The sequence below is a fragment of the Cenococcum geophilum genome (genome assembly GCF_001692895.1).
Source record: "Cenococcum geophilum 1.58 unplaced genomic scaffold K441scaffold_1, whole genome shotgun sequence".
Classification (NCBI taxonomy): domain Eukaryota; kingdom Fungi; phylum Ascomycota; class Dothideomycetes; order Gloniales; family Gloniaceae; genus Cenococcum; species Cenococcum geophilum.
The window spans coordinates 4,868,772-4,881,740 of NW_027137559.1; the positions used below are offsets into that span (position 1 = coordinate 4,868,772).

At 39.5% G+C, this 12,969-nt stretch overlaps 1 protein-coding gene across 1 annotated transcript; it reads left to right on the top strand.

Moving 5' to 3' along the window:
* Nucleotides 1–9,785: 9,785 nt before the first annotated feature.
* On the top strand, nt 9,786–10,087 carry K441DRAFT_650552 (uncharacterized protein; the record flags this gene model as incomplete). Its single annotated transcript, XM_067647056.1, has 1 exon — nt 9,786–10,087. A coding segment is annotated over one exon (214 nt), but the record flags the coding sequence as incomplete, so codon positions are not given.
* Between the last annotated feature and the right edge of the window lie 2,882 nt (nt 10,088–12,969).

The following is a 12,969-nucleotide window of genomic DNA, read 5'->3' on the forward strand; positions in this document are numbered from 1 at the left end:
AGACTTCTCACACTTCATTAGTCTTAACTGAGCGGACAATAAAAAGCTAGTGTGATTCTTTTTATAAATATATAACAAGTAAGGTCAGTGTTAATAAGCGATTCTTCTTTTATATATGTGCCCTGCTTTATAGGTACGAGCCTCCAACCACCCACTAATAAATTCCGACACTTAGTTATTACGCACATTGTCAATATTCTTATCATATAAGTATAGTAGAGCTAGACTTAGTTAGAGACGCATAGTAGCGACCAACAGAAGAGATAAATAAAGCACTAGGAATAGATAAAAGTAAGACGAAGCGCTACAAGCCGTTACTACAAGAAGAGCGTCGTACTGCCTAGAGAAGTGCAGAAGAACAGCTTAATAAACGGCGACTCTAAACCCTCTCTGCGTAGGAATAATAGGAAGCTCCTGAGAAGGAGAGAATACACCCACTAAAAGAGTAAGACAAGATTAAAAATACAGCACATTTATGTCCTGATTCGCTTGCGATTTACAGAGGAACCGCCACGCAAAATCCAGCTGAATGAAGGAGCTAAAAAGTAACATCGCCTAAGCAAAATCTATAACCTTAGTAGTTTACATATTGCTAGACAGGAGCTGTCGTACAACGAAAGTTACCCTCCCCCGTTACTATGTATAATGACGAAGCAGACATTCAAAGATAACAGCAGTCATTAACAAAGCCTCAGTACGTAAAGGGTAGCAGCTATACGTAGCCCACTAGATAAATGCCTTAAAATGTGGGCGGCCAATTCTAGTATGTAGGACTCTAAATATAACCATAACTTTACATCTTAAGGCATGAAGACGCGAATGATACGCCGAGAACGTAAAAAGAGCGCGAACCAGCGCGGCAAGCATAATGGGTATAACGCGAACAAGGACCTCGTAGAAGAAAAGACCACCTATGCTAATAAAAACAACCTGAGATTAGAATTCTAATAAACTTGAAGAGCGGAGCTTCTAGAGGAAAAGAGCAGAAAAAAACCGCCAGAGCGAAAAGATAACCGTAGATGAATAAGCATAAGGATAAAAGAGAACTTAGGTTAGCTTTACCCTTAAATCGATGAGAAGCGCCTATAAGTAACGCAAAGGCGACCAACTATGCAAAATTGAGTAGGAGCCAGACCTCTGAAAGTTAAAAGGACTCATCGTGGAATAAAACCGTGATATATCTCGAGCTTAATAGATGCGAAAAGGAGCACATAGTCAGTATAACATAACCGCCTTTCACAAAAGCACAGGCAGCACTATAGCTGCGCTAGCCATTAATAACTTAACTTCATTATCAATGGCAGGCAATAAATTGTTCTTAAATTAACAAGGTTAGCGATTTTTATAATAGCCGCTTTAGGCGACCTCTACCGCGTTATAGTTATAGCACATCTACTATATAATTATATATCGGATCGTAGTCGCCTTCTAGAAGCATATTAGTTATAGTTCTCTTCTAGGGCATCTTCTAGGCATCCCTATAAGGCTCGGATTGTTATCTTTATAGTAAGGCTTAATAACAGTTAAACGGAATTAGGTGGGTCCGTAAGGCATCTAAATAGTATAAGTTTAACCATTAATTATAATAAGTTAATATAGGCCTAACCATCCTCCCCTTTTACGCCATACGCGTACTTTAGACTAGAGTAGCAGATCGAGCGTAGTTAAGATATTTGGGCCATTTCTTATTCCTAGTACGTTATTAACCTAGCGTATAGCATAAAGGCGTTATACCTCCTTTATTATCTTATAAATCGCCTTAGCTCATTATATAATAGAGGGAGATAGTAAAGAATCGTTAGTTATTTATAGGTAGGCGCCAAAGACTAGCAACGTAGGTATAAGTCTATCTAGGCTAGCGGAATTGTTAATAGCTTTAACAGCTATTTACAAGGTAAGTTCTTCGCTAGCGTCCTTTAGTTCTAAAGAGATAATCTTATATACGCGGCGTAATAGCGTGTAATATTACTCCACTTTTCCGATACTATTATATGCCTTAACAGGGACTTCCTTAACCTTAATTGCCATTACCTTTATTTATTGTCGGAACTCTATAAATAAGAAGTTCTTTCCTATATTATAGATGATTTAATTAGGGGGTCCTAGGTANATATCAATCTAGTATAACTAAAGGGTATCCTATATATTCCTAGCTAACATATCCTTTAAGAATTATGCGGCTTAGAAGGAGGTTAAAAAGTCAATAACTTAGAGTACTAGCTTACCGCTAAGNTATATAACGTCAACGATAATACAGAAGTTAAAGTTGTAGTTATCTTTAAGGGTAAACTTAAATCGGCTAGGGGACNTCTGGTTTATTTAGTAGTAGTAGCAGTATTTTATAAGATGCTTAATTGCCTTAACCTTAACTTTATGGCCTACTCGCTAAAGAACCCTAAGTAATTAATAAACTAATAGGTGACCAAAACGACGGTGTAGTTGGCGTAACTCTAACTTAGTTAAATGGCTCTAAGTAATATTCTTTTCTAGTTGTTAAAGGAGCAGCTAAGGGTAACCCTACTTACGTATAATAGGCACCCAATTATCTCCCTGCACGAGTATATTCTTAAGGTTATTAAGCTTAACGCCCAGTTTATCTATATCTTTAATGTAAAATAGAAATAGGGTATTCGTGGGAACAACGTAAAAAGTAATATACCCTAAGGGGGTTTAAACCCTAATTATGCCGAGAGAGATTATAGTACCTTTACCAAAACGAATCGTGTATTAGCCTGCCGTTAAATAGTCAATCTAAACAGAGCTATTAAGCTGCTAAAGGGCTTAAACTTGAGGTTCTCCTGCTATAGATACTCCTGCGGCTCTAGTATCCGGCATAATACTATAAAAGACGTTCGCCGAGTATCTGTCATTAAAGGAAAACGCGGAGCTCTCCTTTAGCTTATTAAAGATATCTAACTTTATAATAAAATGGAGCGTAGATTAGTTATTAAGAACAGCGACGGTTTATATACTATTTACCTCACTATATTTAGTAAAGTATTGGTTAGGTAAGTAGTCCTTAATTTCCATATTTATAAGGAGCTGTTCAGTCTCATTAACCTCACCCTTAAAGTCTTTTACGCCTTTATATTAAACTAGGAAGCTTTAGAAGTAGGCTACAGTAACCTTACAATTTCTAACATTTCTTATACTCTGACGGAACTTATTATATACCTCTTTTCGCTTATTAAGGGAGTGTCTAGTTAACCAGCAATTTGGCTTCTTATAAACGTAGCACTTCTTCTAGTAATTACTTTAAAATAAACCTCTATAAGGACCTCCATAATTACCTTATAGTTAACGTTAATCGTACCCTTTGCCGTATTCCCTACCACGGCCGCTATATATTNNATTAGTCTAGTTNTAATTATATTAGTTAGGAATACTTAGTTAGGTAGGGCTTTTAGTATAAAGCTATTAAGATTCTTATATTTATATTATAGTACCTATAGCGGAGCGTAGCTCGGTATATACTCCTTTAAATATGTCTATAGGTTTATATAGCGCTAAGTTACACTTAGGAACGCTATAGCATGCTAAGATAACCTAGTCCCTTAGGCTGTTTTTATTTTAGTAAGTTTTAGTAAGTCCGCGTTAGATTTTCTGGAGTTTATTAAAGAGTAGTTAAAGGCACTCTAGGTAAGTCGTTATTAGGTTAGAAGCAATAACTCTCTAAAATATAGTCTCCCGCTATTTAAATATATAGAGTTAGCGGTTTTTATTAGTTTTAAAGTAGGCTCTAGTAAGCTAAAGCATTATATTAAAGCTATAGTTTTTACCTATAATATAGTTGTAATAAAACGTTACCGCCTATCCCTTTAATATAATAGAGAAAGCATAATGGAACTAGTGGCGTTAAATTTTAACCTTATTATAGCAGTTATAAAAGACCTATAGTTTTACTCCAAGTATATCATATAATTCTCCTCTAAACTTCTTCTCTTCGTCCAAATATACCTTTATTAGATTTGTGACTTCTTAAGATAGAGGCTTATTGGTTGGCTAGGATAGAGGAGTTAGAGGTAATAGAGGTAGAGGAAGAGCACCTCTAGGTAGTAGAGTACCTTTAGGTAGGAGAGTAGTGTTCTAGGGGTTTCGTTCTAAATTAAAGTTGCCTTCTAAAGAATATAGGTTAGTTTTGGGTTTCTATAGTTAATATATAATCTTAGCTTCCGTCTATACTAGTTCTTTTATACTAGTAAAAACGGCGTAAATATTACTAGTAATTGGGTTACCGTCCTTAGTAATATACACCCTATTCCTTTAGAGGGAGTCTTAAAAATCCTAAATAATATTAATATTGCTAAGTGCCCAAGTATCGGCGGTTTATCCTATAAAATCCTCCCTAAAGTATTCCCATAACTATAAATCGGTATAGTAGCTATTTCGGTAGAATAGAATATGGTATAAGAGAAAGCCGTTAACTTGTTTTACGGTATAGGTTATTATATTAAAGGTAAATACGTCCCAATCTTTATTAATAAGTTTCGCGTATATAGCTACCCCTAGTAGTAAGGAGTCTCTCTAGTTATTTAGAGTGGCCATAGTTATATCTTTAGAGGAAGGGAATATTAGTGGTATAGGGATTGTCGTTTAGTACGCGTTTGTAATATATATTTGCGATTATAGGGCTTAGAACTAGTTTTAGCCTTAAATCGCGAAGACTTATAAAGCGTGTTATTCTGTGTAATGGACGCAAGAATCTATAATCTAGGGAAGGCTTAGGACCAGTTCTGGCCTTTAGATTCTTGGATTTATAGAAGAGTTCTATTTAAGGTTTAGGACCAGTTCTAACCTTAAAAGACAGCTTCCCTTAGCATAAGTAGCACTAGTATAGTAGCTTATCTCTTCTTGGTGAATACCTAGCTATTCTATAATATAACTGTAAAGTTAACTACTAATTAGTGTTGGACTCATAAGGGGATATCACGTAGCTACGGTTCGTAGATAGTATAATAGTTGTTGTTCTTCTTTTTATAAATAGGGGTAAGGGTTAAGGAACTTAAGGTTCCTCGCTACGGTAGTGCCGCGGCGATACGTGACGGCAACTTGCCTTACGTGACGGCAATTTGCCTTATATAGCGGCAATTTGCCCTATTCCCAATAAGTTAAAGTTCTATAATATTTTAACTACCATAAATTTTAATATAGTGGTCGGCTATAACCTTAGCGTAACTTTTCCTTATTTTATACCTAGTCTAGGGGTCTTAGCTTCTTAGGGTGTTACTTATAAAAGCGCTATATAGCTTATTTCATCAGGAAAATGTTTATGCCTTCTAATAGTACTAATAGGTTCCTAATAGCTCCTATTAGGGCTGCCAGGAGCTCCAGAAGACACTTATACTTAGCTTCCTGTTAGGAACCTATTAGGAGGTCGCTCGGACCACTAGGACTACTAGGACCTTTAGGACCTCTAGGACCTCTAGGACCTCTAGGACCTCTAGGACCTTTAGGACTATTAGGACCTCTAGGACCATTAGGACCATCAGGACAATTAGGATAATTAGGACAATTAGGACCATTAGGACAATTAGGATAATAATTTAAAAATTAAATTTAAAAATAAGGTATATTAACGCCCTCGTATTTACTGGTAGCTAATAAATATAAAAACCAGTTTAATTTTAGACCCAATTCTATATATAGGATACTTTAAGGAATCTAAATAATCTAAATCCTTTCTGCCCTAACCAGGTCTAGTACCTGCCTGCCTGCCTGCCTGCCTGCCTGCCTACCTGCCTGCGTCGCGATTGATTGAGGAGACGAGGGGAAGGCCCTCGCAGAGGTTCCAAATCGTTAATTGGCGGTGTTCCCGATGATCCGCCGGCCGTGTACTGATTTCCTAACTAGGCCTAGTGCCTGCCTGTCCTGCCTGTCCTACCTGTCTGTGCCTACCTGTCTGTGCCTGTAATTTGGGGGAGAGGTCGGCCCGATCGAAGGCTCTGCTTGATTCGATTGCGATTGATTGTATTGACTCGAATCGTTCTCTATGGGCGTTCGCTGGCTGTACGTTTGAATGGTGGTCGTCTGGGGTACCTCCCTAAGAGGCCTTGATTTGATTTGATTTGGTAATAGGGTGATATCAAGGCTCTGGTTCGATTCGATCGATCGATTGAATTGATCGTGGTGTTCGCTGGCTGGTCGTTTAAACGATTATCGTCTGGCTCTGGCGACGGTCGTATGGTTCTGGCAATGGTCCTCTTCTACCTGCCTACCTACCTACCTGCCTATCTACCTACCTACCTACCTACCTACCTACCTACCTACCTACCTACCTACCTACCTACCTACCTACCTACCTACCTACCTGCCTGCCTGCCTGCGTTAGTGTCTGGTTCAATTTGGGGGAGGAGTCGGCCTAATCGAAGGCTCTGATTGATTCGAATTGTTCTCTATAGCCGTTCACTAGCTGTATATTCGAACGGTAGCCGTCTGGGGTACCTCCCTAGGAGGCCTTAATTCGATTTGGTGACGGGCCGATATTAAAGCTCTGGTTCAATTCGATCGATTAATTAATTAAATCGTTTGTGGTGTTTGCCGGCTGGTTGTTTGAACGGTCGTCGTCTGGTTCTGGCAACGGTCGTCTGGTTCTGGCGACGGTCCTCTGCTGGCTGCCGTTCTAGTGCCTCCTAAGGTAGGGAGGATGTAAGGAAGGGTAAAAAATAAGGTGGCTATAAAGGGGTAACTTGGCAGAGGCACGTGTCGGCTATTGGGAACATAGCGGGGACCCGATAGTAATGTGTGTTATGCGGAGCTTTGTGTAGAGCCTCTATATGTAGAGCTTTGCGCAGAGCCTTGTGTAGAGCCTTTGTAGTATATAGGCTTTGTGTAGAGCTTTGTATAGAGTTTTGCGTAGAGCTTCGTATAGAGCTTCGTATAGAGCTTCGTATAGAGCTTTATGCAGAGCTTTATGCAGAGCCTCTATACGTAGAGCTTTGTGTAGAACTTCGTGTAGAACTTCGTATAGAGCTTCGTGTAGAGCTTTGTGTAGAGCCTCGTGTAGAGCCTTGTGCAAAGCTTCGTGCAGAGCTTCGTGCAGAGCCCCATGTAGAGCTTTGTGCAGAGCTTTGTGCAGAGCTTCGTGTAGAGCTTTGTGCAGAGCTTCGTGTAGAGCTTCGTGTAGAGCTTCGTGTAGAGCCTCGTGTAGAGCTTCGTGTAGAGCTTCGTGTAGAGCCTCGTGTAGAGCTTCGTGTAGAGCTTCGTGTAGAGCTTCGTGTAGAGCTTCGTGCAGAGCTTCGTGTAGAGCTTCGTATAGAGCTTCGTGCAGAGCTTCGTGCAGAGCTTCGTGCAGAGCTTCGTGCAGAGCTTCGTGCAGGGCTTCGTGTAGGGCTTCGTGCAGAGCTTCGTGTAGGGCTTCGTGTAGAGCCTCGTGCAGAGCCTTAGTGTTGCTTGAGGGGTGTGCATAGGGTGTTGCTTGGGGGGGGGGTGTTGGGAGGGGTGTCGCTCCTGCCAGGGAACCTGACAGGACGATCAGGAAATACTAGTTTCCTGTTAGGAGGCTATCAGGATGGGAGGTTCCTGTCAGGATCGCATCAGGATAAGAGGCTCCTGTCAGGAGCGCATCAGGATGGTAGGGTCCTGTCAGGAGCCTGTCAGGACGACCAGGACGATCAGGACGTTCAGGACGTTCAGGACATCAGGACGTTCAGGACATCAGGACGTTCAGGACGTTCAGGACGTTCAGACGTTCAGGAAAATCAAAATCCTGCCAGGAGCCTGTCAGGACGATCAGGATCTTGGCACCCCAACAAAATGCTGATGTTATAACCCTTTAAGTCTTTTTTTAGCTACTAGGTTATATCTTATAATATTTCCATTTAATCTTATAAGTTAGGCCTTAGGGGTCTTCGTTATATATATTAAGGATTTTCTTAAACTCCTATTTATCTTCTATATTACCATTATTATTTCTCTCTACTACTTGTCCTTATATATTGCGGCGCTCTATAGTATTAATATTTGCTTAGCTAAGGATCTTTTTAGCAGCCTAGAGGCGGACCTTAAATATATAAAAGGATTTATTTACTTAGATATAGTCNNGGAGGTCTACTATAACTNCCCCTTAGTATACTNNNAGTANNGGGTANNGGCCGTCCTATTTATNGTCNNATTTCTTCTTANNTCTATTTATCTTTATATTTTCTAAGCTAACTATAACTATAACTATATTACCTTCGTAGAATAACGCGCTCTTATCCCTATAGGTATTAGTATTTATAATAGGACTAGCCTAGTTATAGTAGGAATGTCTTAGTAAAATACTTAATAGATAAATTCCGACGCTTTAACCAAATTCTGCTAGATTAATTAAATTCTACTAAAGTCTATTAAAGACCGCGTGTATATATACGTACGCATTAACTACTAAGCCCCTAACTATTTAATTATATAATTCTCTTCTTTATATAATATCTTATTCTTAGCGAGAGCTATATACCCTTAGATTTAGATAGAATTTATATTATTCCTTTAAATCTTCCCTAAAGTCTCTCCGCGCCCTTATATTACGTTATATTAATACTAATACCCTTAAAATAGTAAATAAACTTAAATCCGCTATATTAACTATTATAGCCCTAATTAGGGAATAAATGACTATAATATAATAGTCCTTTATAAATACCTTAGCCTAGTAATAAACTATACTAGAAGCTTAGTATTAGTAATTAATTAAAGCAATATATAAAGAACTCTATAATACTAAAGTACTTATATTAAAAACCCTAATAGTAACACCTATAAATAAAATTAAAATAACTATATATAAACCTAACCTATTAAATATAAACCTTAAACTAGTAACGGCAGCTTAACCTATATTTATAATAAACCTAGTACCTACTATAAAATCTAAAAAGCTCCTTAACCCTCTAATATTTAATAAAAATAAAAATAACCTGTCTGAATAAGGTTCTGTAATATAGTAGACACGGTTGCTTGTAACCAATTGGGTTTACTACGTAAGCTAAGCGAGCTCAGGAGATCCACCAAATTCCACCTGTAGAAGAAAGAGAAGAAAAAAAAGAAGAAATCAATTAAGACTAAAAACCCCCCCTACCGTAATCCGAACACTGATCAGTGCCGCACAGATCAGCAAGGAATAACGAAGAGAGGCATTGTCTGATTCTCTAGACCTCTTGTCAAAGGCTAAGAATTAAGGTATTGCTTGCTAAGCCTAAAGGCCAGTTTGTGAGGTTACTCGCGCTTCTGACCTGCGTCCATCACGCCTTCAGAGCAACTAGTTTGTGGGTGTTTCCACGCTTCTAGTCTAACTGTCGAATCAACTGCGGAACCAAAAGACGGCTACCTCCGCAACAAATACTGACGTGATGGCTACCTCCGCATTAAATACTGAAAAATGGGAGACTGAAAAATGGGAGACTGAAAAATGGGAGACTGGAATCAATGCGACAGCAACCGACATCAAGGAAATTAAGGCATTTGTCGATTGGCGTTTATCGATATACAAGGAAAATAGATGGAAGGGATTCGACTTATGGGAGAGCTTTGTTGACGACTTCGAGTCCTTTACGAAGGACATACTGGATGACCTTGGCAAGGATCGATTGAAGAAGATCAGGGATTACCTCCGTGAAAATAGAGTATACGTACGGAAGGAGGCAAGGAAGTCAATTGCAGACGGTCTTTTAGGAGTTATTCACGAACCAACTCCTTNAAAATGGCCTGCCGACGACTCTGTTGACGACCCTACCGACGACGACCCTACCGACGGCCCTACCAACGACCCTACCGACGACCCTACCCTAGCTCTACCATCACTACCAACTGCGACCCAAGCCACAGACCAGCTCGCCCTACAAGGAAGCTACGGAAGAGAGATTACCAACTTAGCTAAGCTCTACACGGACGAAGTTAAGTACTCTGGTGAACAAGACAACTTTAACTTTAAGTTTAAGATCTTCGAAAACTACTGCCTCCGAGCCGGCGTCCCTAAGCAAACGTATATTATTGCTATTCCTACTATACTCTGTGGGCTTGCTCTTAAGTTTCCTAAGTACCCAGTACTCTGCATATCCAAGACCTCCCAAACAGCCATAACAACCGCAGCAGATTTAGCAATTTCAGCAGCTAAAGCCCCTAGAAACGACACGAATACAATTAAGCTATAGGCTACCGAATGGGTAGAGAAAACAGGAGATAAGGAGGGTAGTATAAGCGACTTAGCCAATCGGGGCATGGTACTTCTTTTTCTCTTATTTCCTAGTTGTTGCCAGTGTCTGAATAAGGTTCTGTAATATAGTAGACACGGTTGCTTGTAACTAATTGGGTTTACTACGTAAGCTAAGCGAGCTCAGGAGATCCACCAAATTCCACCTGTAGAAGAAAGAGAAGAAAAAAGAGAAGAAATCAATTGAGACTAAAAACCCCCCCTACCGTGATCTGAATATAACCTATATCCCTTTATAACTAAACTTTATCTATTAGGAATAAGGCAATTTGCCCTTACATGCGGCAAATTGCCGTCACGTAAGGCAACTTGCCGTCACGTGCCGTCGTGGCACTAGCGCGGTGAGGAACCTTAAGTTCCTCACTCGCCCCTATCTAATATAACAAGCTTTTCCATCACTGTATCTACTTGAGTAGTATTAGTGATTTACCCTATGTTACTAATACTAATTAGTGGTTAAATACACAGTTAACTACAAAACAGTAAGGTTTTTAATAGAAGAGATAGTCTCGTGTAGGGGTGCTATATACGCTTATATAGAATGGATCCCGGCAATACTATACTATCTTAAACTTGCGGAAAACTAGTAATAGAAGTATCACTAAGTACTAGGAGATACTAAGTTGCGTCTATTACGCAGAATAATTGCGTTTACGAAGATTTAGTTAAGTACTCTAGGTTAGAAGTATTACTAAACCTAGGGTCCCAAATTAACGTCCGAAACGCGTTAAACAACATCTTAAATTGCCTACCTTTTGACAGCAAACCTACGAGATTCTACAAAACCGAAAACCCTACCTACCTTTAACGTACGACACCCCGTCAATTCTATACCAATTATAGCGTTAACCTACCTAAAGAAGTACGAGAAGGACATTAACCCAGAGATATAGTATAAAGATATTAACCCTATAAATGCCGAACAACAGGACCTAAACGGATTCTTACTATACTATATAGTATACTATAAAGACAGCGAATATAATAATACTGTGCTTTGGTATTATATAAAGAAGGGCTTTATTAGATAGATAAAGGAAATATAGGCTCTCGCAATAAAGGTTATCGTGTAAGACTTTTATAACTTCCTTTAGGAGAACGGAGTATTTATCCCTATAGATGGGGGCGCTATTAGAGATAATATTTAGGAGTATATTATTAACGTAAAAGAAGAGCATAAATGGACTCTATAAGAAATTAAGCACTAATTACGCACTATAAGGAAGCTTAACTTATAATAGAATCCAAACAATATACTAATAGAGATATATTCTAATTCTATTACTCTAGAGCAAGCGTAAAACCCCCTTACTTTACGATTTAATAACCTTTAAACTCTACTAGAGTAAGACTATATCGGCAAAATATAGTACCCTTTAAATGGCCTCAATGGTTGGTGGTTGACGCAATTGGCGCGTAGTTGAGGGCATTTGGCAACTCGACCGACTAGCCTATATCGTGTTTTTTTGACACGCAGCCTACGCGCAGCCTACGCGTAACCTGCTAGCAATCTGCGTATTTGGTAACCATAATTATATTTACCTCTTTTATACTAATAATATATTTTAAATAAATAAAAGCTATTTTAAAGCTATTTATAAGGCTAGCAAAATAAATATTATTATTTTAGATAATTTAATATAATANAGCGATGGTTCTCTTCTACCTATCTACCTATTAACTTACCTACCTGCCTGCATCGCCTACCTATTTATATCGCCTACCTATCTATATCTACCTATCTGCATTTGCCTACCTATCTATATCTACCTACCTATCTATATTTACCTATCTATTAGCATCTACCTACCTATCTATATCTACTTACCTATTTATATCTACCTACCTATTTATATCTACTTGTTTACATTTACCTACCTATCTATATCTACTTACCCGTCAGCATCTACTTACCTATCTATATCTACTTGCCTATCTATATCTACTTACCTATCTATATCTGCCTGCCTATCTATATCTGCTTACCTATCTGCATCTACCTACTTATCTACATCTACCTACCCGTTAGCATTTACCTATTTATGCCTACCTGTCTATGCTACCTTAATTTAATCGATCGATTAAATCGTTTATAGTATTGGCTGGCTAGTCGTTGTCGTCTGGCTCTAGCGACGGTTGTCTGGTTCTAGCGACGGTCGTCTAGTTCTGGCAACGGTCGTCTGGCTCTGGCAATAGTCGTCTAGTTCTGGTAACGGTTGTCTAGTTCTGGCAACGGTCGTCTGGTTCTAGTAACGGTTGTCTAGCTGGCAACGGTCGTCTAGTTCTGGCGACAGTCGTCTAGTTCTAGCAACGGTCGTCTAGTTCTAGTAACGGTCGTCTAGCTGGCGACGGTTGTCTGGTTCTAGCAACGATCGTCTAGCTCTGGCAACGGTCGTCTGGTTCTAGCGACGATTGTCTGGCTCTAGCAACGGTCATCTAGTTCTGGTAACAGTCGTCTAGCTAGCGACGGTCGTCTGGTTCTGGCGACGATCATCTAGCTCTAGCAACAGTCGTCTGGTTCTGGTAACGGTCGTCTAGCTGGCAACGGTCGTCTAGTTCTAGCAACGGTCGTCTAGCTCTGGCAACGGTTGTCTGGTTCTAGTAACGGTCGTCTAGTTCTAGCAACGGTCGTCTGGTTTTAGTAACAGTCGTCTAGTTCTAGCAACGGTCGTCTAGCTCTGGCAACAGTTGTCTAGTTCTGGTAACGGTCGTCTAGCTAGCAACGGTCGTCTGGTTCTGGCAACGGTCGTCTGGTTCTAGTAACGGTCGTCTAGCTGGCG